The sequence below is a fragment of the Sapajus apella genome, unplaced genomic scaffold (genome assembly GCF_009761245.1).
Source record: "Sapajus apella isolate SASKATOON/1434 unplaced genomic scaffold, GSC_monkey_1.0 scaffold11, whole genome shotgun sequence".
In the NCBI taxonomy this organism is placed as follows: Eukaryota; Metazoa; Chordata; class Mammalia; order Primates; family Cebidae; genus Sapajus; species Sapajus apella.
The window spans coordinates 31,281,298-31,306,538 of record NW_022436951.1 but is presented as its reverse complement, the minus strand read 5'-3'; the positions used below and the strand labels follow the sequence as shown (position 1 = coordinate 31,306,538).

At 38.7% G+C, this 25,241-nt stretch overlaps 1 protein-coding gene and 1 non-coding gene across 14 annotated transcripts in view; one reads left to right on the top strand and one right to left on the bottom strand.

Annotated features, from left to right (window-relative positions):
• Positions 1-25,241, bottom strand: part of CTNND2 (catenin delta 2) — a 944,995-nt gene that overhangs the window by 43,486 nt on the left and 876,268 nt on the right. For all 13 annotated transcript variants that reach the window (XM_032278818.1, XM_032278821.1, XM_032278825.1 and 10 more), the window contains 2 exons: positions 5,977-6,187; positions 1,240-1,324 (listed from right to left, as the gene is read on the bottom strand). In XM_032278818.1, the coding sequence (XP_032134709.1) occupies positions 1,240-1,324; positions 5,977-6,187 (296 nt within the window). The remainder of the gene's footprint in view (positions 1-1,239; positions 1,325-5,976; positions 6,188-25,241) is intronic.
• Positions 10,802-10,909, top strand: LOC116552478. Its single transcript, XR_004269408.1, has one exon. It is a non-coding gene; the product is annotated as a U6 spliceosomal RNA (small nuclear RNA).

Below are 25,241 nucleotides of genomic sequence, written 5' to 3'. Positions count from 1 at the left end.
TTTTTTTGAGATGGAGTCTTGCTCTGTTGCCCAGGCTGGAGTTCAGTAGTGCGATCTTGGCTCACCTCAACCTCTGCCTTCTGGGTTCAAGTGATTCTCCGGCATGAGCCTCCTGAGTAGCCAGGATTACAGGCCCCATTACGATGCCCAGCATTTTTTTTAATTTTTTATTTTTAGTAGAGACGGGGTTTCACCATGTTGGCCATGGTCTCAAACTCCTGACCTTAGGTGATCTGCCCACCTTGGCCTCCCAAAATGCTGAGATTACAGGCATGAGCCACCGTGCATAGCCCTCTACCCCTATTTGTTAACTCAAATTTAAACTTCCATACTTGATGGCCTTGTCACAACGTAACAGTAACTTTTGGGAAACGTTAAAAAAATTCTCCCCTCCTAACCAAAAAAGAAAAGGTAGGCATCCAACACTGAGCAGCGTTTGGACGTGAGGTCTCAAATAAAACTTTCTAGATGTGACTGTTTTCTCTTAAGGCATTTGTGAGTCACATTGAGGGTGAGGACTCCTTGGAGGCATGCGATATGAACTCCTGCCTGCCTTGCGAGAGTGCACTGAAAAAACGCCGAGCATCTAGGTGACCCACGTTTGTCACTGGAGCACCGTCTTTTTCCCTTTGGACATAACACCGTGAGGTTCTCAGGGCCTTAGGGACACGGATCAGACAGTTGAGTCTCCTATTCACTGTTCCTAGTGTGTAATGGTTCTTGATTTCCTGAATTGCATGCTCTGTTTCTCACTTTCCACATATTTGTATATATTAATATATATATATAATATATATAAATATATATTTTTATATATTAACATATATAATATATATATTATATATATAAATATGTACATTATACACACACACATTTATTTATCTCCAAAATTACTTAACATTTGTTGGTGCTTTTTTTTTTTTTTTTTTGAAAATCTCACTGTCATTACTTTTTAGTCTATTGTAGAATAGTGAAGCTCAGGAAAATTAGCTTGTTTTCTTTTCTGTAAGATGATTTAGGGTAAGACCCTGTGAGCATGGGTCTGTCCTGTCCAGAAAGTTCATGGATCTTCGGAGCTACTCAGGGGACACATGGCCTCTTTTCTGGCTTCTTCGCCGATTCTCGTTTTAGTTGTGTTTCAATGCCTGAGTCTGTGGGAAGGTGCCCTCCACGTCTGTGATGCATCTCAGAGCCCCACACTGAGTGTTTAGCTCAGAGCCCAGGTGAAGCCAGCCTTACCTTTTTGTAGAGACTCCTCAGATCTCGGTACTGCCACATGCTGTTGAGGACCTGAGATGCGGCCTTGACCACTTTTGGAGAGTGTCTGATGAAGGAAAGACAGGAAAGACAATACTGAGTGGGACAGCTGTGTCACAGTTCTGTAGTTCTTGTAATATTTCAAACATCTTCATTATTATTCTATCTACGATAGTGATCTGTCATCAGTGCTCCTTGATGTTACTTCTCTAACTGTTTGGAAGCACCACGAACTGCGTTCATGTAAGACAGCAACCGTAATCAATACATGCTGTGTGTTCTGACTGCTCCACTGACTGGCGATTCCTCCTCTCTCTCTCCTCAGGCCTCCCTCTTCTCTTCCGTGAGATAAAATAATGGTGAAATTAGGCCAATTAATAACTCTACAATGGCCCCCAAGTGTTCAAGTGAAAGAAAGGGTTGCACGTCTCTCACTTTAAATCAAAAGCTAGAAACGATTAAGCTTAGTGAGGAAGGCATGCCAGAAGCCACGCAGGCCAAAAGCTCAGCCTGTTGTGCCAGTGAGTCAAGTTGTGAATGCAAAGGAAAAGTTCTTGAAGAAAATTAAAAGTGTTGCCCCAGTGAACACATGAATAATAAGCGAGCAAAACAGGCTTCTTGTTGATACAGAGAAAGTTTGAGTGGTTTGGATAAAAGATCAAACCAGTCACAATTCTCCCTTCAGCTAAAACCTAATCCAGAGCAAGGCCCTAAGTCTCTTAATTTTATGAAGGCTTGAAGAGGTAAAAAAAAAAAAAAAAAAAAAATGCTACAGGAGAAAAGTTCAAAGCTAGCAGAAGTTGGTTCATGACTTTTAAGGAAAGACAATATTTCTATAACATAAACTAAACAAGTTGTGCGATTTGCTTTATTGAGATATTCGCTTTGTTGCAGTAGTGTGAAACCAAACAGACACTATCTCTAAGGTATACCTGTCATTCCTTTGACTTAAAGACAGGGAATTTTAGATCTTTCCATGAATCCAGATGAAGCTACATTTCATTCTCATATAATCAATGCTGAACCAAGATTTAATGTGATATTTTGTTGTATTTTATCATGTAGCTAAATATTTGTTCATAACAATGGTCAAGCAACTCTAGAAAAATACATTTTAACATTCAGGTAGTGATAGTGTAGTTGAAACATAATTAGGATGCATAAATTCCTCTGATATGGTCTAGTCTTTTGTTTCTAGCTCTTGCGTAGTTACAAACCAGAAAGAGACTGCAAATGTGTAATGAACAGCTGGTTTTAACCTCTCGATTAAAATGCCAGTACATCACGGTGTTATACTAACATGTGAAGGTCAAAGAAACTTGGCTTTCTCTTTAGACTTTAATTTTGATGCATTCACTAGATGGGTACCATAGAAATTTCTACCTGAAAAACTCTTCTAAGTATTGACTGAAGGACTTGGACAATTGAGTGTTTCTAATGTGACATGTGATTATAACCCAAGCAACAATACGCAGTTCTTTACTGACAATAACAGTTGAGTCTGTTAATAGCTTTTCCGTCTTATGACAAAATACAGTGACACATTCAACACAACTTCCTATATAACTGTTAAAATTGAGAAGAAAACAAATGTATTCTTGAGACAGGTGAACATGACAGAATGTCCATAATGGATGTTTGAAATGATGTGAAAAGAGTAAGTTTTCAAGATTTCAAAATGGCGAGTATAAGACTTCTATAAGAATTAATAACAACTACACAATTGGAGTCTGATCTTCATCAGAGCTGTCAAGTCAGGGGTGGTGAAGACGTCAGCTGGTGCAGTTCACTGTGGCTGTCAACACAGCTGTGCCAGTGGCGGGGTCCCAGAACACCAGCTCCCATGGTTGTGTCCGCCAGACACCGTGAGTTGTGCAGTTATGGCAGACTGGGACTGGCAACTCGCCAATCTGACTCATTAACATCGCTGCATATTTAAGCTTGTATATATATATATATATATATATATATATATATATATATAAAGAAAATGTATAAATACATAAAATGGAGAATCATAGCAAGGCATGTTTCTTCCCTCTGTGTGTTCCCATACTATCACAAATAAAAATCAGTTTTAAACTGAACTTATTTCTGGGAATAAGTTTTTAAGGAAAATTTAGGGTGGGCAGATATGCAATCATTTTATGAATGAACTACTGTGTATTTGTTTTCCTGCTGTTCCCAATTATTAAATTAACCGCAATTCCAAAAATTTGATTTTCAATAAATTCTATTTCCTTAAAATTTGTCTGGAAGTCCATGGGAATTTCCATGCCTACTATCATAACAGAATTGAGTCAGAAATGGTGAGTTTCATGCTCAGATTTGGAGCAATTCTTCTGGATTCATTTTGTTTTAGGGAGCAGTGAAAAGCAATAATAAAATTGAAGTGTAGGTAGGAGATGAGGATAAATGTAGTTATAAAAACCTTGTTTTGATCCCCACATTAGTCAGTATATAAGAAAAATGAGATAAACTACATGAAACAGTGAATGAGACCGACTAATCGAGAGAATTGTAACCAGGAAGGTGCTTGATTCAATCCAATTTAACACTTCTTATTAAACTCATAAATCCAGGCTGCTGCCACTGGAAAAAGAGATAAAGGAACAATGAGATGAAATGAGTGCCTATTCTATAGAAAAAATTTCAGCCAAATTCAAGGGCATTTATGAGATCATCTGTAGTGAAAAAAATCTTCCCATTAACAATAATCAAGATTGGCCCTGGCTTATCAGGACCTTAGCAACATGGATATGTATTATTTCATAGATGGTTTCCTCAAGTGATTTTCAAATTAGTTTCACCAAATAATTTTCTTTGACTATAGGGCTCAATAAAACATTTTTCCCCCTCTTTCAGGCCCATTTAGTGATGCTTATTGCCGTAGGGCTGCTCATACAGTGAGAGAGAATTAATGCACGCCAAACCACTCCTCAAAGCTCTCTAACTGTATAATTCAGAGAAAATACTTTAATCTTTGAATGTCTCATGAATATAGACAAAAATATATCAGACTGTTTTGCGGACTGTGGTTTCATTGTGTGTGTGGGTGTGTACGCTCAAAAAAGCATTACCATATTAAACTCTTAATGCTCAAAACAGGTAAGCACTTCAATTAGAGGTTTCAAAGGTCTACTGAAGCTAAATAAGAAGAAAACCACATCGTTTCCTGCCTATGTAGTATGGTACTGTATTGTAAGTACAATAGCGTAAGATATAATTCAAGCCAACAATCTACACTGCGCAATTATTGTATGAGTCCAGTGGGGCTTCTCTACTTGATATAAGAAAACATTCAAATCCAAATGCAAAATAGTTGATCGAGCCTATCTGGAGGTTTCCAAGTGCTTAAACAGAAATTCTGAATCTTCCATAATACGTTGGCAATATCCTGAATCAAGTGACATAATGAGACAGAATTTCCGGAAAGTCTGAAAGTGCATCCCTCAAAGTGTTTAATAACAAAAGAAAAATTATTTAGCATTTAGATGTGAAAGGATGGGGGAGGGGTGGCTTGGCAGGGAATGAAAAGTCAAGAAATAGATTCTTGATAACAAAATGTTTACCCTTTTAATCTTATTTGATTACACGGAAGAACTTCCAAGAGGCAAAATTTAATTAAGGTTAGTGAAGGTTTCTGTAAAATTGACACCTTACTGACATACTGATGTGCTGCCTTGTGAAGCTGTTTTCTGGCTGTATATAGTAAGATACTGTTGGTTCTTAAAAACTGGGGTGGGGGGGCATTCCTATTCAAGGAGGTGCAGTTGCTTTGACACCAAGTCTCATCTTTTTTTGTTCTACCTGCATGAAGGCTCTCCTTTCTCACCACTATCCCCTTTGCCTGGGAAATTTCTACTCATTCTATAAGATTTGACCAGCTAGAATATTGTGATAGCCTCTCCATTGGGTTTAGATCGGAAAGTATAGGCATAGTGACTTGTTAAATTAAATATCTGCCCCACATCTCAGAGCTTGTAAGGGAGGGTACTAGCTTAGAGCTGAGTTCTCTGACTCCATCACACCTCGTCTCCTCCCTCATCCTTCCTGCATGTGACTTGCTATGACTTGGTGGCTGCTGTGATGTTGGTAAAGTGGACCTGACCTGGTTGCAGAGCTAAAGAGGCAAAGAGCAGAAGGATACAGAGACATTGTCAACACGTGGACCTCCTACCACAGAGGAACAGCAACGACAAAACACTTCCACGTATCTGGGTTGAATTCATGTCTCTTCCAGGTGGAAGGAGCACCTGGGTGTGCTGGTTTGTCAAGTCCACTTTACCAACAGTAAGAGGGAAGACTGGGGATTGCTGGGTCAAATGGTAGAACACATGGACACAGGGAGGGGAGCATCACACACCGGGGCATGTCGGGGGATTGGGGACTTGGGGAGGCATAGAGGTGTGGGGGATTGGGGAGGGCTAACATTAGGAGAAATACGTAATGTAGATGATGGGGGGATGGATGCAGCAAACCACCATGGCACGAGTATACCTATGTAACAAACCTGCACGTTCTGTGAATGTACCCCAGAACTTAAAGTATAAAAAAAAATCCAAAATAAAAAAAAGAGAGAGAGAAGACTGGAAACCATTTGCCATTTTCCTTCTCTTGATTCTCAGAGACAAATACTTTCGGTGACAATCATAGTTAAAAGGCACATTCAGAACCAATTTTACCAGGACAGAGATATGATGTCACCAGGTAACTTACTTATCTCCTTTGCTTTTGGAGATGCTGACCAACTTCTCGATGCCACCGGCATCCCGTAAGGCCTTGGCGTTCTCCATGTTCTTGGTAATCACTTCGTGCAGGGTGCAGCAGACGGCTGTCACTGTGTCATCCGACATGGCCTTGCTTGCCGTGCTGTTGCTGTTGTTCCCACCTGGAAGTCTGTGGACTAGGTCTCGCATGGCATATTTGCCTGGAAAAGAAAATAAAGGGAAGACTTGAAAGGAGGTCAAGGTGAAGGCAGAAGGTAGTGGCAGAGGTGGGTATGGGGGAGAAGAGACTACAAGAGGCCCCGTTTATGCAATATTGTTTGTTTCCCACCACTGAACGTTCTCTATTGGGTAACTTTGGACACAGCTATAGAGAAAAAGCAGTCATTCCTCATGGCGGTGCGTGCACTCTGTTGCTAGACTGACCTGGGATCAAAGCACGTTATTTCATGGGCAAGTTATTTCATGCCTCTTACGCCTCAGTTTTTTCAGTCTCTAAAGCAAGACAATAACGGTACCGACCATACAAGGTTGCTGTAAAGCATAAATGAGTGAATGTATGGAAAGTATTTAACACACAGGGATGAACAAGGACACAGGACTCAATAGGTGTTAGGTATGGTTATGTTCTTGCTTGATATTTATAGAAGTCAAGAAAAATGTATGGAAATTCTAACATAACCCTCAAAAATACCTTAATGAAAGCTATGTCAGGACCTGTATTTTTTAACAAGAGTCAAAGCGCTAATGTGTGGGGAACATGATCACATATATGAGTCCTGAGTTTTGAGTCCTTTAAAGCAAAGAGAAACATGGAAAGCAGGAGAGAGGCACTTGACAGTCTGTGACTATGTGTCCTTTGACCTACAGTAACCTGATGCTGTTTGTCTCTCTGATGGTACTTTACTGTGTAGTTCTACCATGTAACACTAATTTGGTGTGTTTTTGTGCGAAAAACATAATAAAATCCAATTCTGCTTCCTTAATTCACTTTAGCATTGTTAATCTGACTATTCCCAATGATAAAGGTACTTATAATGACATATTTATGGAGTACTTTTAGTTTACAAAGCACTTTAGGCATTACCAGTAACGCTGCAAGACAATTAATTTATCCCACCTGCAGCTTCCATTTCTGCTCCTTTAATTTACTTCTGGAAGTAAGTGAGTGCGTGCCTGTAGCAAAGCTGGCTGTTCTCACATTTTTCAGATGGAATTGAGGCAAGTGCCTCAAGTTAGATCCCTTTCTTGTCTCCCATCCCCCAATGAGGCATATTTAGCTAGCTCCTAAAAGCTATATGAAATATTTCACCTCCATCTAGATCTATAAATAATATCTTCTTCTGCTATTGAATTCTCAGGTGCATGGTGCCTGGCAGCAGGAAGGGAACCTTGTGGGAACAGGCAGTGGTATCTTGATTTCAGGCAGTGATACATAAAACACAGGCCCTTGTAATTTTGGTATCTGCTCTTATCCTATGTTTAGGTGGCTTATTTTAGCTTAGAGAGAAAATGCTGATGCTTAAATTACTGAAATAGAAAAGTGTGTTCATTCACTTGATGATAGCTGAGGAAGTGTCTGACAAAAATGGTTTGCCTGCAAACCCCCAAAATGGAGCATATTTAATTTCTAATGACAGCACCTAAAATAGTTTATCTATTTATCATTCAATCAGGCTTAACTCTGGTTAAGAGTTAACTTTTGTAGAGCTCAGCATGCTGGAGATGCTATCAGTTCATTAACCCCCACAAATCATTAGCAGACAAATTTGAGCTCCATAGACATGAGATGACCAGTGTGTTCCTTTTTACTTTTCCTTATAAGGAAAGCGATGAAGGAAGGGCAAAATAACTGAAAAAATATTTCAGCCCTTGTATATACAGGGACATTTACACCCTTGACGGTATATGGAGAACGGTTTGGTGAGCTTGGACACTGTCAAGGGGAAAACCCAAAATGAAGAGAGGGTGAGAATTCAGCTGTTGTATGTTTTAGGTTTCTTGGTATAATCATTTTGAAAATTACATCATCTAAATATGAAGATGTAGTTTCATCCTCCACCGCTTCCCAATCCTTGAGTCCTGATTAAGAGGCAGGTGTCCCTGGCATGTTAGCTTATTTATAGATAATAAGTAGATGGCAGGTACCCAACCCCTGCAGAGCAGCCTCTTCCACTCACCCCAGTGTGCCATACAAGTACTATCATTTTCCATGTGCCCTATGATATGGAAAAGATCAGGAGTCACTATCATATTTAACGTCTCACAACTTTACTGTTGAGGAAACTCATTGGAATTATTTTATTTCTAATATTTCCAATATAGGTCACTGACATTTTACTAGGCAAATGGAGATTTTTCATTAAGTCTATCAGTCTATCTGGAGGTATATATTTTAGTCTGTATTTTTGACCATCCAAGTAAAGAAACAAATCCGGTAATATTATTCCATGGAGAAAAAAACCTCTGGGCAAACTTTGTTAATTATTTTAAAAGGTTACAATTCTTTTTTAGCCTTTAATTTTGTGTTGAAAATGCTGTCTTTTTACAGTGAAATTTAAATCCTATCTTCACAGAAAATTTGGGTGCAAGAAAAGATTTTTAGCTCTTTCTAATGTCAGAAACTTTGAAGGTGATTACGGAAATAATAAAATATGGGATATAGAATAATTACAGATGCAAGTGACCTTGTCTTGTGTGTTTATAACAGTAGTTCATGGGCCGGGCGCGGTGGCTCACGCCTGTAATCCCAGCACTTTGGGAGGCCGAGGCGGGCGGATCACGAGGTCAAGAGATCGAGACAATCCTGGTCAACGTGGTGAAACCCCATCTCTACTAAAAATACAAAAAATTAGCTGGGCATGGTGGCACGTGCCTGTAATCCGAGCTACTCAGGAGGCTGAGGCAGGAGAATTGCCTGAACCCGGGAGGCGGAGGTTGCAGTGAGCCGAGATCGTGCCATTGCACTCCAGCCTGGGTAACAAGAGCGAAACTCCGTCTCAAAAAAAAAAAAAAAATAACAGTAGTTCATGGAAGAGACAAATTAGACAGGACTGGAGTTGTTATGGAAGGCTTGATTCAGGAGGTGGACATTTAGGATTTTTTTGTATGTTAAACGGGCAATAAGATCAACTTGATGCTTTACAAAGAGGATTCTGGTGCATTAAGAAGGAAGGTTTCAGAATAGTAAAACTGAAGGTGGAAGAAACATATAGCCTTTCTCTTAACAATAAAGTTCTCTTCCTCGAGACTTCTAGTGAAATTTTAAGCACTACAACTCAAGGTAGTGTGTTACTGTAACTGTTCCATATCCTGTGTTTTCTTTTTAACCTAAGTTTCTAAACAGTTGAAAGAGCTGAAAAGCTATTCTTGCTACCCAGTAGGAGGAATCTTGACTCTTCTCCTCTACTGTTCAGTTAGACATTTGGGTCTTTGAGGTCTGAGATTTCTTCAGAGGGTAAAAGAAGTTAATTCCCTTTTTTGTATCACAATGGCAACAGGAAACTGCAAAATGGGTGGGTTAAACTTTTATTTTTACAGCTTGACACCATCAAGGTGATCAAATTGTTTTCTTTTCTTTTTAGAGAGAGAAATGGATGAAGATGGGGTTGTTTTAGGACTGGGGAAGAAAGAATGTCCCTGTATATACAATGGCTGGAGAGGTGGGGTTGTTTTAGGACTAGGGAAGAAAGAGGCTGGTTCACCACGTGGAGGTTGTTGGAGGTTCTGCACAGTCCCAGGAACATAAAGGGTAATTGGAGCCCAGCAGTGGCCCTGTGATGCATTAGGATTCTCTGTGGGTGCAGAGGAGAATAAAACAGCATAGGCTTCACCCTGTGCCTGAACCTGGCATGGGAGAGAGGAGGTGCCTGTCTTGGAATGACCTGCTTAGGCCCTCAAAAGGGGCAGACACCACTAGTAACCACTGCAGATAGATGACCACTCCACCTGACTACACCACCTTCTTCTTCTTCTATTTTTTTTAAGACAGAGTCTCACTCTGTTGCCCAGACTGGAGTGCAGTAGCATGATCTCAGCTCACTGCAACCTCTGCCTCCAGGATTTAAGTGATTCTCCTGCCTCAGCCTCCCAAGTAGGTATGACTACAGGCATACACCACCACACCTGGCTAACTTTTGAATTTTAGTAGAGGTGGGGTTTCGCCATATTGGCTAGGCTGGTCTCAAATTCCTGCCACAAGTGATCTGCCCACCTTGGCCTCCCAAAGTGCTGAGATTACAGGCGTGAGCCACCACACATAGCTGACTCCACCTTCTTCTAGATTTAATTTGGTTCAAAAATAAGTAAAAGGTATGACACAGACTGAAAATAATAGAGTGAGTCATTCATTTGGCAGGAAGCTATAATATTTCAGGAACAAACAAGGACCAGTGACTACAGAAAGGAGATCATGGGAGGATCAAGAGCAGGAGAGCAGCCGTGATGGAAATTCTTAAGAAGCAACTGACAGGGCTTGAAGCCCTGGGAAATGTGGAGGTAATGGAGGGACATGATTCAGAGGTGTCACACTGGAGTAACACAGAGAGTAGTAAAAACCAAATGAGTCTTAAAGCTTAATATTAATGAATAAGTTGGGCATTATTTTCCGCACAAAGAAAAACATGCAAAATAAGTTATATTGCTTACATGAGAGGATCGCATACCAAAATCCCATCAGAGAGACAAGTAGGTCATCAGGTTCAAAGAATAACTAGATTTATGAAGGCAAAATGGATATCTTGCCTTGCTTCTATTTGAATAAATGTGCTACCAATGATCCACCATCACGGAATGACATGTGAAAAAGGGAAATCATGGTGCTCGCTTCGGCAGCACATATACTAAAACTGGAATGATACAGAGAAAGATTAGCATGGCCCCTGTGCAAAGGTAACCCGTAAATTTGTGACATGTTCCATATTTTATTTTTTAAAAGAGAAAAGCTTGTTGCCCAGATCAAAACGATACAAAACAAGACTCTACCACTGCCACTGCCACAAACAGTCACTCTTTCTTGCTAAAGTTCCCAACAGAAATGAATCCTTGGGCCATTAAATTACTTAGTCTCTACAACATCTCTGACTTTTGCAATACTGATAAGAGACAACCATCGGTGATAATATAATAGTGTGGAAAAAAGACTATTCTCATCATCGATGGACTAACTGCAACCTCGTAGCTCTTCTATCATTTCCACTGCGTGTGTGTGCGTTTCCTTCAAATACCTGTATTTAATACTTGGTGAACCAGTTTTCTAAATCCATATTTTCTTGAAAAACTGCAAGCAAAAAATATTTTCTCTTTGCAATGCTTCATTCTGGAAGTCTTCTGTTAAGCATTGTTGGGTATGCTAAGGTAGCCCCATGGACTTACTCAGGAGATTTAACAAACCATGTTGCCCAAGAAAGGCACTCCTTACAGAATGCTTGTGTAGAAAGGAGCTGGTGGCGATTTCATGGTGAGGTCACAGCCTCGCTCTTGTTGACTGCTGCTGTGTTGTGTTTGTGACTTTCTATTTCTGTTTCTGAACTAAGCCTGTTTTGGTTGTTGATGTGCATATTACCACTTGGTTTTCCCATTGGTGGCAGGAAGGTTGAGTGGTGGTCTCATGGTCTAAACACCTGCATTCTCTAAGGAAGCAGATGACTTGAGTCCCTTCCTACACTGATTATAGATCTCTTCTGATCGCTGATGCAGTCCTGTGTGGAGGTGGTCTTTGTTGGGCACCATTATAAACTTAAATGTCTCAAACTGATTAGAGAAAAAGTATTTTTTTCAGAAGGTCAGCTGGACTATAGAGCAACTCTAGATGAGAAACATCATGACTCCTTTGTCTTTGAGGTCTCAGTAGTTCTATGACCTTCCTGCTTCCTGAGCTGCTAAAACTGACCTATGAGTTTTTGCCGTGGTGCTCTGAGTTTATTTTTTTCCAGAAAACCTTTTTATTGCAGTAAAATACATTAAAAATTACCATTTCAAGTATACAGTTTGTTGATATTATATAGAATCTTATCATTCTACAATCATACATCTCCAGAACTCTTTTCACCTTGCAAAATTGAAACTTTAAAAACATTTAAACAACTCCCCAACCCCTCCCTTCACTCCCCGGAAAGCCCCATTCTACTTTCTGTCTCTACGAATTTGACAACCCTAGGTACCTCATGTAAATGGCATCATAAAAGTTTTGTTTTTGTGACTGAATTATTTCACTTAGCATAATGTCCTCAAGGTTCATCCATGTCATAATGTATGTCAGAATGTACATTCTACTTTTTCCAGTCTCACCCTGTGATCCAGGGTGGAGTGCAGTGGTTCAATTTCAGCTGACTGTAATCTCGGCCTCCTGGATTCAAGCAATTTTCGTGCCTCAGCCTCCTGAGTAGCTGAGATTACAGGTATGTGCTACCACACCCAGCTAATTTTTTGTATTTTTAGTAGAGACAGGGTTTCACTATATTCACCAGCCTTGTCTTGAACTGGCCTCAAGTGATCTGTCCACGTCGGCCTCCCAAAGTGTTGGCATTACAGGTGTGAGCCACTGCGCCTGGCCAGAACTATCTTTTCAAGACTGAATAATTTTCCATTGTGTATATACTATATTTTGCTATTCTTCTGTTGATGAAATACTGGGTTGATACTTCACTTTCACTATTGTGAATAATGGTGTGAACAGGGATGTACAAATATCCTTTTACTTTCAATCTGTTTCTGTTTTTGAATCTGAAGTAAGTTTTTTGTAGGCAACATATAATTGGATCGTATTTTTTTAATGCCCTCTGTCTTTGATTGGAGAGTTTATCCATGTATATTTAAAGTAATTACTAATAAAGAGGATCTTGTTTCTAGCATTTTACTTTGCTTTCCATTTGCCTTATGGCTTATTTTTGCCCCTAATTTCCTACATTGCTATCTCCTTTGTGTTGATTTTTTTGTAGTGAAATGTTTTAATTTCATTCTTATTTTCTTATGTGTACATAGTTTAATGATTTTCTTTGTGGTTACCACAGGGATTACATTTAATATTATACCATTATAATTTTGAATTTATACCAGGTTAACTTCAATAATATACAAACACTTTGTTCATTTACAGTTTCATCCCACACTTTTTGGTTATTGATGTCACAAAATTACATCTTTTAACATTGTGTGTACAAAAACATAAATAATTGGTTTTTAAAAAATGAATTAGTCTCTTAAATTATGTAAACAACAAAATGTGGAGTTAGAAGACAAAGTTACAATAATGTTAGCTTGTAGGTTAGTAATTGTTTTTTCTTAAATGTACTGAATCATGCAGAAAACAAAGTAGCATTATAAACCATTGTTAAAACAATATGAGCTTTATAATTGCCTGTGTATTTATCTTTACTAAGATATTTATTTCTTCTTATACCTTTGAATTACTGCTTAGGGTTCTTTCATTTCAACATGGAGGACTCCCTTTAGCATTTCTTACAGAGCAGGTCTACTGGTAATGAACTCTCTTAGTTTCTGTTTATCTGGGAATGTCTTAATTTTTCCCTCACTTTTGGTGGACATAGAATGCCTGGCTGACAGTTTTTTTTTTTTTTTTTCTTTCAGCACCATAACTATATCAACCTACTGCCTTCTGGCCTTCAAAATTTTGACTAAAATATCAGCTGATAATCCTACTTTTGATTGCTTGTGTGTGATGAATAACTTCTCTAGATTTTCAAGATTCTTTATCTTTGGCTTTCAGCAATTTGATTGTAATGTTTTTCAGTCTGGGTATCTTTGAGCTTATCCTATTTGAATCTCACTGAATTCTTGAGTGTTTATATTTATGCCTTTCATTAAATTTGGTAAGTTTTTAGCCATTACTTCCTCTAATAATCTCTCTGCCCCTTTCTCATGTTTTTTTCTCCTGAGTCTTTCATAGTGTGTATGTTTATCCTCTTGATGATGTCCACAGAACCCTTAAGCTCTGCTCCTATTCTTCTATCTTTTCTCTTTCTGTTCTCCAAAGTCAATAATTTCAATTGTTGTATCTTCAAGTTTGCTGATTCTTTCTTCTGCCTGCTCAAATCTGCTTTTGCATTTCTTTAGTGAAATTTTCATTTCAATTATTGTACTTTTCAGCTCTAAATTTTTTAGGTTTTCTATGTCTTTATTGTCTCCATTTTGTTCACACATCATGTTCTTGACTTTTTCCATATCTTCCTTTAATTCTTTTAACATCTTTAAAACAGTTGCTTTGAAGTCTTTGTCTAGTAGGTCTGCCTTTGTGCCATTTTCCAGCTATGGTTTATGTTTTTGGGTTTCCCTCTGCTTTGAACTGGTCATACTTCCCTGTTTCATTGTACGCCTTGTGGTTTTTGTTGTTGAAACTGAAAATTTGAATGTAATAATGGGTTATCTGGAAACCAGACTCTTCTTCTTTTCCAGGGTTTGTTATTTTTTTGTTTTTATTTTGTTTTGACTGTTTTAGGCTATCTCTGTGCCAAGAATTAGCCTTAAGATCTTCACTGATGTTTTCTGAGGATAAGCGTTTCCCTGGGCATGTGCAATGGTTCTCTTATTTTCTCTTGTATATGCAGTTGCTTTTGAATCTGCTAGTCTTTAATGACTGGCTCCCAAAAAGGGAAAGGAAAATAAATAAAATGGATGAGGAGGGTGAGGGTGTCAGCTCTTTAAATTCTCTGAAAATAACTTCAGCCAAAGATAGAGGGGCTTGCAATCATGGTATGTGTGTGTGCAACAATGGCTGCTTGCCTCTGTGTTTGTATCTCTGTAGTCAGAAGCAGCAATCAGCAGAAAGAACAGATCCCCAATATTTAGAGGACAGGGTCTTTTGTGCCAACCCTGGCTTCTGACAGCTCTAAGTAAGCTGCTCTAGGAACATATGCGCAGCTACCTGTCACAGGGCTGAGGGGTCGGGGATGGGTAGCTACTGCTGAGCTAAGCTGAGATTGACCAAATAAACTGTACTTTACTGTCCAAGCCTTCTGGATTCTTCTTCAAAAGACTCCAGAGTTTCAAATTAGTTATGTCACTGTGATGGTTAATATTAGGTGTCAGTTTGATTGGATTAAAGGATGCCTAAGCAGCTGGCAAAGTGCTGTTTCTGGGTGTGTCTGTGAGGGTGTTGCTGGAGGAGATTAACGTTTGAATCAGTGGACTGGGAGAGGCAGACCCACCCTCAATGTGGGTGGACACCATCCAACTGGCTGCCAGCATGGCTAGAATAAAAGCAGATGGAAAAAGGTATGATAAGATGCCTTGCTGAGTCTTCTGGCTTTCATCTTTCTCCCATGCTGGATGCTTCTTGCCCTTGAACATCAGAGGCCAGGTTCTTTGGCTTCTAGACTCTTGGACTTAAACCAGTGGTTTGTCAGGGGCTCTTCGGCCTTCAGCCATAGACTGTAGGCTACAATGTTGTTTTCCCCATTTTTGAGGCTTTTGGAGTCAGACTGAACCACTAATGGTTTATGTCTTCATCAGCTTGCAGATGGCCTATCATCGGGTTTCACCTTGTGATCATGTAAGTCAATTCTCCTTAATAAATTCCTTTCACATATACATATATCCTATTAGTTCTGTCCCTCTGGATAACCCTGGCTGATAGATTCTGCCAATGTGATTGTGTCTAGGTGGGGAGGTAGATTCCTGGTGCTTCCTACTTCTCCATCAGCCTAGAATCCTCTCCCGTCTCTGAATTTACTTTTCATCAATGATTGATGATATAAAGGTGAGGAGCTGATTTCTGTGTGATTGGATCTCTGTAGGTTAGTGTGAAAAGAGTTTTTTCCCTTTTGAATATAAAGGGTTGTTTGATGTTTACAATGCTGGAACGTTTTGTCTCTCCTTTCTCTTTTGGGAAATAGTTGGAGCTTAATTTATAGACATCTGTCATTTGTACACTATAAATATGTCTAATTTAAACACAGTCTATCATCAAAGGGGCAATATATGCAAAAAATCTATATTTTAAAACTGGTTAATGTGGCTTACAGACCAAATTGGTGAAGCATTCAAAATGGTATTGCTTAGTTATTGAAAATGTTTGCATGCTTGCCAACATGGGAAAGGTCTCTTCTGGATTGTCCGGAGGTCTCTGACCTCTGGAAACATCTGGAAGGTTCTGAGTGTATACCTTTTTTCCCCCAAAACAAAATACATGGAATACTACTTAGCAATCAAAAGGAACACTATATGCTACAACCTGAAAAGATTTGAATGGTATTATGCTAAGTGAAAAAAGCCAATCTCAAAAGGTTCTATATTGTAAGATACCACTTAAATAACATTCTTCAAATAACAAAATTATACAGATAGAGAACAAATTAATGGTTGCTAGGAGTTTGGGATAGTTGGGAAGAGTGTGACTATGACAAGATGGTACAACAAATATTGTTGGGTTGAGGGAATAATTCTGTATCTTGAGAGCCTTGATGGTTATACAAATCCAGACATGTGATGACACTGTACCTACATGCTGTAATGTTACTTTCCTGATTTAAATATTGTGTTATAGTTATATAAGATATAGCCATTGCTGGGTACTAGGTGAGGGATACACATGACCTCTCCTTGCTATCTTTGCAATTTCCCATGAATCTATAATATTTCTAAGTTAAAAATTAGAAAAGTCACACAGAAATGTAGAAATATGCCAATAAACATGCGTTGACAAAAAGGTGCCAATAAATCTTACAATGAATCTCCTGGTTAAACCCACAATGGACTTGACGAGAATTACAAAAAAAATAGCACATAGTATATAAGAAATCCAGCTACAAACTCCTGAATCTTCCAGCTTGCCCAAGAGTTTGATGGGGATTCTTCTGTTGTGTGTGTATAACACTTTCTGTGTCTAGAAATTGGTGTAACTTTTCAATTCTCTGGATGAGACTGACAAATGGAGCTCCTGATTTGACTGACTTATGGAAACAAGTAAGTCCTCATATATGTAATTACACAAGAAAACTAAAAAATTGCCAATGAAAATACTCTCAAAATGCTTTAATTTGCTGGTCCTTTAAGAAAAAAATCTTTCACAAAAGCTTATTTCAAAGAAAAACACAAAGAAATTTCACAATGAATTAAATTAACAGCCTTAGTAGCTAGGATAAAAAATTTGACGCAAAGGAATAAAAGTTGATACCAAGTTAGCAAAGACAAGGGAAAAAAATAGCACTAAGACACTTCAGGACCTTTAAGGACATTTGAAGAGGTTTCAATATTTGGTATCTAAGGTAAAAAGAGTTGATGGGGTATTTTTAGCTAAAGCAAATCCTTGCAAAATTAGACTGGTTTGATAATATTAGGGGCAAAACAGAGCTGTGTCTTTCCCAATTTTATCATGTCATAAATCTTTCGTTAGTGTGATCTGTTTTATAAAAGAATAGGTTTATTTCCTCAATTTTTAATAATATGAATTTTTAAGATTTCCAGTTCTAGGTTTATTAGACAGATAGGCTAACATTATTATTTAAAAACGTAAACAGGTTAACAAGTGTTCAGCTAGACTGAATTTTAATAACTGCTGTTTCATGAAGGAGTTGCTCTTCTTCACCTTAGAGAATTCTACAGAAATCTGTTACTGAGTTACTCCATTAAACTCCTCTGAGTAAAATTTTTAAATATCCTCATTTTGGAAAAACACTGTCCACGAAACTCATAGGCACATACACATATGCACTTCAAATATCTGCTAATGTACAAATGTCTTGGACTTGTTCATGTTGCTACTTCATGAAATACAAAAACAATATATCAGACTGTTGGAGGAAGTACATTGTGAGTCTGTGAGTCACAGGCAGCTTTCTGGAATCTCAGCTGATCTCAAGTACACACAGGCAACCGTCTCCTAGCCTTCTCTACGTCTGTGAGGCAATAACTCAGTTACATTGTTTCAAAGCTATAACTAATATGAGTAGTTGATGCTGTTAGTTTTCTAATGCTGCTGTAATAAATCACCACATGTTTAGTGCTTCAAACCAGATACATTTATTATGTTACAGTTCTGCAGGTTAGAAGTACAACACTAGTATTACTAGGCTACAATTAGGGTGTGGGCAGGGCAGCATTCTGGGAGCTTTAGGAGAGAATAGTTTTGTTGCTTTTTCCAGTTCCTAGAGTCCACCTGCCTTCCTTGGCACGCAGCCCTCTGTTTCTACCTTTAAAACTGGCAACAACGTGGGCTGAGTCTTTCTTATGTCACATCACTCTGACCCTCTCATTTGCTTCCAACAGCTACCTCTTCCACTCTTAAGGACCTCTGTTATTACATTGGGTCCACTGGGATAATCCAAGGTCTTCTTCCTATCTCAAGGTTAGCTGATTATCAACCTTAATTCCTCTCGGCCATGTAAGGTGGCATAGTCACAGGTCTGGGGGGATAGGCTGTGGACATCTTTGGGAAGACCGTTATTCTGCCTGCTACACTATAATAGGTACAATCATTGTAAAATAATATGAATGTGTCTGTAAGATAATGGAATGCATTTTTGTTTATCAAGGAAGAAAGTGTGTCTAAGGTAAAAACGTCTGGCTGTGTGTTAATACATAAAATAAAGTAAGACATATTCGAGCATGTGCAATAAGTTATGGCGAGTTTGAGAAGGAGTGAACCTTATTTGCTTTGGTTTATAATGCCTGGAAATAATGAATTGGAAAAGAAATGAAAGATGTGACAGTTTTATAAAGCTTGCGTAATTTTGATGAGTTTACTTACAAGATAGAGAAAAGGCTTGTGAAGTCTCTATTGCAAATGTTGCACAACTAGGGTACAAATATGCAGTTAGAATTGGGTTTTCTCTCTGGGTATATTGAGTATATACTCTGTTTTCTGTAAGAAATTGTGAAGAATAGTGTATGCTCAAAGAGCAAAAGCGTCTTTTATCACGAAAATCCTCCTACTTGATATCCTGTTAATTGTTTTGTGCTTTTGTTAATCTCTGAAATCACTTTTAGCAAAATTTCCTCACTTGTGGAAATGCTAGAGTTTAATCTTCTAAATTCATATTTAGTAAAAGATCCTTGCTTATGAAAATGCTAGAGTTCCTAATAACTTCTTTAACTGCTTTATTGTAAATAGTATCACTGAGCCAAGCTGAAGTTGTCTTGTCTTTAGCCACTTCAGATTTACCCTCAGATCTTGCATCCTCAGATAACACTTTTTGAAATTGCCTTCCACAAATCTGAACCCCATAGTCAAACTAATACAACTTTTGTTTGTGTTTGTTTGTTTGTTTGTTTGAGATGGAGTCTCACTCTGTAACCCAGGCTGGAGTCCAATGGAGTGATCTCGGCTCACTGCAACTTCTACCTCCTGGGTTCAAGCAATTCTCCTGCCTCATCCTCCCAAGTAGCTGGGATTACAGGTATCCGCCACCATGCCTGGCTAGTGTTTTGTATTTTTAGTAGAGACAGGGTTACGCCATGTTTGCTAGGCTGGTCTTGAACTCCTGACCTCAGGTGATCCACCCACCTCGGCCTCCCAAAGTGCTCGAATTATGGGTGTGAGCTGCTGCACCTGGCCTCAAAGGAATACAATTTTTAGAAGTATCTTTTTTACATTTAAACCATCTTTGGGGTTTCTCAGAAAGCTTCTGGTGACACCAAAGATTTTTCTTCTTCACCTTATGAGAAAAAGGATGCTTTCTATGTTCAGCATTCTGCCGATTTTTATTTGGTTTGATACTATGGTGAGAGCTGTCCTGTTAATCAAGAATCCAATACAAAAAGACCTGCCAAAAGAAAAAGTGAAAAGCTCAACCACCACTTAATTATGACGAGCGAAATGTGATCATTGTGATTATGCTTCGGCAGTGATGCCCTTTTCGTTGTGAAGAGAGGCACACTCTCTTTCATGTTAAAGAATGGCACAATAATGGTGAATAATTTTTTAAAAGAAAGATCCCATTTCCACATTTAAAAGAGCCTTTTCCGTTGGTGCTCGTCCTAACACACATTGGACGGAATGAATTAAAAGGCCGTGGAGATTGTTCTGTGGCCTCACTGCACCACTCTCATGGCAGTCACTAACTCTTCATGAAACTAAACTGGCTTCCATTTTGATATTAGTGGTTACAATGAGTAAATAACCAGACCCATTCAGCCTTAGCACCAACAGGTGGTTTCTGATTTTTTGTCACACTATCCTAAAGACCCCTGCCAAGGCCATGGATCAGTAACGATGTCTGCTGGAAGAACACCACAATAGCTTGATTGAAGGACTCTAACAAGTACATTTCACACTTGATAGAGTAGAAAATTGGATGTTGGTTACACGCATCCCTCTATCAGCTGTACCACCATCACAAATGAAGACTACGGAGGGACTGAGTCAGGAATTCCAGAACTTGTTTACGGAGGAAGCAGACAACTTTGAGAAACTGGAGTGCTTAGTAATCAACAAAACAAGGATTAACTACCTAGACAAAATGACAGAAATTTCGTTGTGGTTACTGTTCTGATTTGGGTCAGGCATGTTATAGAAGTTTTCTTTCTATTTCCTCTGTCTCCAGTGCTTGATCTATAATAAGTTATGGTTATAAAGGCTAGAATAAAACATTCCTTAAATGGAATCTTCTAATTAATCCTTCTAAATTCATTTTAAAAATCCTTAAACAATTTAAAAACAGATGATGATAATAAATTATCACGAAAAGCTAATATTTGTAATAGTCCTGCAGATACTATGACATATGTTGATTGTTCTGAGACTACACAATAACTAAAAGCAATAGTTACCTTATTATTTAACTACTATTATTACTAATCTGGGTGTTTTTCTTTAGCCATAGGCTTTCATATTTACCTAGAATCTGTCTTCCTTCTTACCAGAATGCAGCAGAGTAAATCAAATCTGTGATAATCACCATGTCAGAGGTATTACATTTAAAGGTAAATATGATTTAATTAAACATGACAAGCTCGTTTAAAACGAGTGCACTTCATACATGGGGTTAATGCCTACAACATCCTCTCAGGACACTGGCTTGGTTCATGTTGTATGGGGTCCCCAAGCCCTGGGCCACAGACCAGTATTGGTCCATGGCCTGTTAGGAGCCAGGCCACATGGCAGGAGGTGAGCGGCCGATGAGCGAGCATACAGCCTGAGCTTCACATCCTGCCAGATCAGTGGTGGCATCAGACTCTCATAGGAGTGTGGACCCTATTGTGAACAGACGTATCTAGGTTGCACTCTCCTTATGACAATCAAACTAATGCCCAATGATCTGAGGTGGAACACTTCCATCCTAAAACCATCTTCCCCACTGACCTCAGTACATGGAAAAATTGTCTTCCATCAAACTGGTCCCTGGCACCAAAAAGGCTGGGGACAGTTGGCTTAGGGAATCCCAGCTCTGCAGGTAGTATGGCCAGGAGCACTGAAAATTTGAAGCGCAGAGAGATGGAATACTTTTTGAGACATAGGTAATGGACATGAAACCTGGAAAAGGTGAACTTTGAATCTGAAAGTTCTGGATTGCTGATTTCAGTCATCCGGAATCAAATATTTCTGCCACAAATATAAAAGTGACCATAAAGCAAAAGTTAACTCTCAAGACTTGATATCATAGAGCTCTCATTTTTATAATCATGCAAAGAGGTGTTTATGAATGAATCAACACTGCCTGCTATATCTATGTCTATACAACTGGTCCAATAAGACGACATATCAAATTAATGATCACAAATAAGAAAACTGCTAAACAAACGCCTGTGGATAAATTTGTATTTTAGGGGCGGAATGTCAGCATTAGGAAGAACTGTGAAGGCATGCCCGGACCCAGCTCCGCCCCTGTCATGGCAGCAGGCACATCATGCGCTTTACCCAGTCCCCATTCAGGGAAATAGAACAAAGCCAAGCTCAGGGAAACAAACCCAAAGCAAACAAGCAAGCAAGCAAACAAACAAAACACACAATCGCCCTTCTACTGTAGTCCCAAATAATGAATCTTTGACCCATTTCCTAACAGTCGTAGACTCCCCAGATAGCATCATCTCCGACACTGGCAATACCAATATGTGACAAGGTGATTACCTTGTGAGAAAACTGCTGTTTGCCCAGCATGACCTGACTTAATGCAATCTCATACACCAGGGTAATTTTGTACTTCTTAAGTTTCAAATGGAGAGGGCTGGTCTTAATTCTGGCTCCCCTGCAACAATCCATGAGAAAGCCCCTTTCTCATCTGGATGCTTTTTCTTTCTGTCTTCCTTTCACACAGTGGAAAATGCCTGTAGCAACACCAACCTTCCGGATCGATCATACCAGGCCCCTTTTCCCAGAAAGGGACCCGTTCATCTCCACAACTGCCCACTTGCTCCTGCCAGATTCAAATAAATATTTCATGAGATGGCATGATTAAAAAACAAAAAAAGAATCCTCTTTTATTATCTGCCTGTTTTAATTGATTAGAGAATTATTCAAATAGAAAAAGAGAGAGAGAAGGAATAGTAAGATGGGACCAGCTTGAGCCAGGGGATCAAATAGTTTCTATGAGCAAGGATAAGACAAATTCTAGAAGGCATACTAAAGTTCCTTATGCTTTTTTCTAATAACCACTATTTTTTAAAAAAACAAGTACAGGCTGGGCACAGTAGCTCACACCTGTAATCTCAGCACTTTTGGAGGCCAAGGCTGGTGGATTACATGAGGTCAGGAGTTTGAAACCAGCTTGGCCAACATGGCGAAAACCCGTCTACCAAAACTGCAAAAATTAGCCAGGCATGGTGGTGCTTGCCTATAATCCCAGCTACTCGGGAGGCTGAGGCAGGAGAATCACTTAGATCTAGAAGGCAGAGGTTGCAATGAGCCAAGATCACACCACTGCACTCCAGCCTGGGCAATAGGGCAAACTCCGTCTCAAAAAAACAAACAAAAAAACAAGTACAGATGTGTAACACGTATAAGATCCTATTTCACATGCCCAAATTGGCAAGCAGTTGGTCTGAGAAAATGATTTAAAGAGTAACTCAATCCTCTAAAAAGAAGTAACATTGAATGAGGCAGAATCTTATAAGTTTATGGCATATGGTATGCAGCTCTTTCTAGAGTTATTACACTCAAATAAACTACCTATTCCATCTGTTTGGAAGACAACAGGAATCGTATGTTTCAGTACCTTGTCTCATCCAGGGGAATTCACTGAATTAGATTCTGAGAAATTCTCACACTGTTGAAGTGTGAAGAACCAAGAAAATGAGTAGAACTATGGGCAGGAAGGTGGCTGAGATATGCATATTTAACTAGTATAGAAAGATTCTAAAAATAAAAATGGCAGTTAATTAAATTCAGATTTGCTGAAGTTCCTTCTTGAACTAGAAATAAATTGATTTTTGAGAAATATTGAAAATGAGGAAAGCAACTAATATGATCCATTTTAACAGGACTTAAATAATTTGATTAACTATTAAGCACGGTAGCCATAAAAATAATTATCTCAAGTCATTGACTAATTTTAGCAGAAAGGAAGTTAAGATGAAAATTTAAACTTACTGATTGTAGCTTCAGGGGAGAAACCTAGGAAGGGTGTTTTATTTTTAGGTCAAGATTGCTATCTAACAAAGGCCCAAGAACTCTCCTAAGATGAAAATTTCAGAAGACAATTGTCTTTTTGAGACAGATGAGATCAGTGCTTCTCTAAAGAAAAGTTTGTTTTCATGAATAGAATCTGAAATTAGTCCTCCAATCTGAGTAATGCTAGAATAGCAGTAATTCATTGATTACTGCAATACCTTAATGATGAATTATAAAATCACATTCCCTCAGTCTTGCTTTTCCAAATTGATTTACACCTCTTCCAAAATAAAAATCAGATCCAATTAAGGATAAGGAGAGAGGGAATCATCTATTGGTTTTTCTTACAGGCTCTTACTCATAGATTACATTATGTAGTGTTCTAACTTTTTCAAGAACATGCACATTCATTATTTTCATTTGTATCTTGCATTACCCTAGGGATATAAACATGGCAGGTATAATTTCCAATTTATCTAGAAGACAAATAGAAGTTAAAGGATAAGGGAAAGGTTGCAGAGCTGTCTTCTAAGCTTTGGTGGCTATAAGTCTCTGGGGCAGAAGCTCTATTCTCCAGCCCAACCCTCTATAACAACTCCTTCCTCTGAGCTCTTTTCACAGGGATAGACTGCCTTTACCACCTGTGTGACACCTTCCCAATCATGCATTTATTCAGCCAGTCATTCCAAAAACATTCACTGAAGTTGCATCTGGTTTGCTGATGTATATAATTTATCCTTCTAACATATTAACTGAGTATAGGATGATAGCTAACAAACCTATGTCTACTGATAAAATATAAACTGAGGATAGGATGATAGCTAATAAACCTGTCTACTGATAAATAAATAAACAAAGTGCATGAGGCTTTTGACCATACAAGGTAAGAAGGTGCAATAGCACTTTGAGTGTTGAAAATTGCATTCACATTTATTCTGTTGCAGTTATTATTTACGTCTAAGCAGGTCTGGGGAATACTAGTTTTATAAGGTGCTGTGTTCCAAATAAGGTTTCACTGCAACATAAATGCGGGAAATGCTGTGCTTGATACTCATCTCAGAGACTTATAATGCATTAGCAAATTTACTTTGAATTAGTCAAGTAAAGTCTCCGAGCAGACCAACAAACACAATGAAGACAACTGTTTAACTTTGTTTAAGCACAAGTTTTGCCAAACTTATCAGAATAGAGATAGCTGTCTTGGGCATGGCATCCATTCCCTTCCCAGAGAAGTGGGGGTCTGAGGGCTCAGCCTGGGGCCCCTCTGCTACCGTTCTTTTTCCTTCTATTAAGTTTTCATGTCACCAAGTGCACACAGATCTTTACACCACAGAAGCTGTAATTTTACAACCTAAATTAATGTTGACGAAAATGAAAACTGAAAGAAAAACTCTTACTATGAAAAAGGGATGGTCAGAGAAGATGTACAGTGCCTGTTTTAAGTGTTGGCTGATGGGAGCAGCTCACCCCAATACACTTGATTCCTAATGCATCTGTCTCGTTCTTAAGTTATACATGCACACCTTGTTCACAGAGGACTTCCTAAACTAGAGAGATATATGGCATTAAAAAAGGACATATAATTATTTGTCTAAAATTTCATCTTCCTTATTAACCAATGAGATGTTTATGGATGAATTCCATGATGGTTCTCAAACAGAGGAAGTTCACTGTATGAAACTCCTTTAATTTCATTGCCCAAGTCGGTTTTTGTCCTGAGACCCACTAACCAAGGCAATGCTGGTTTCCACATGGCA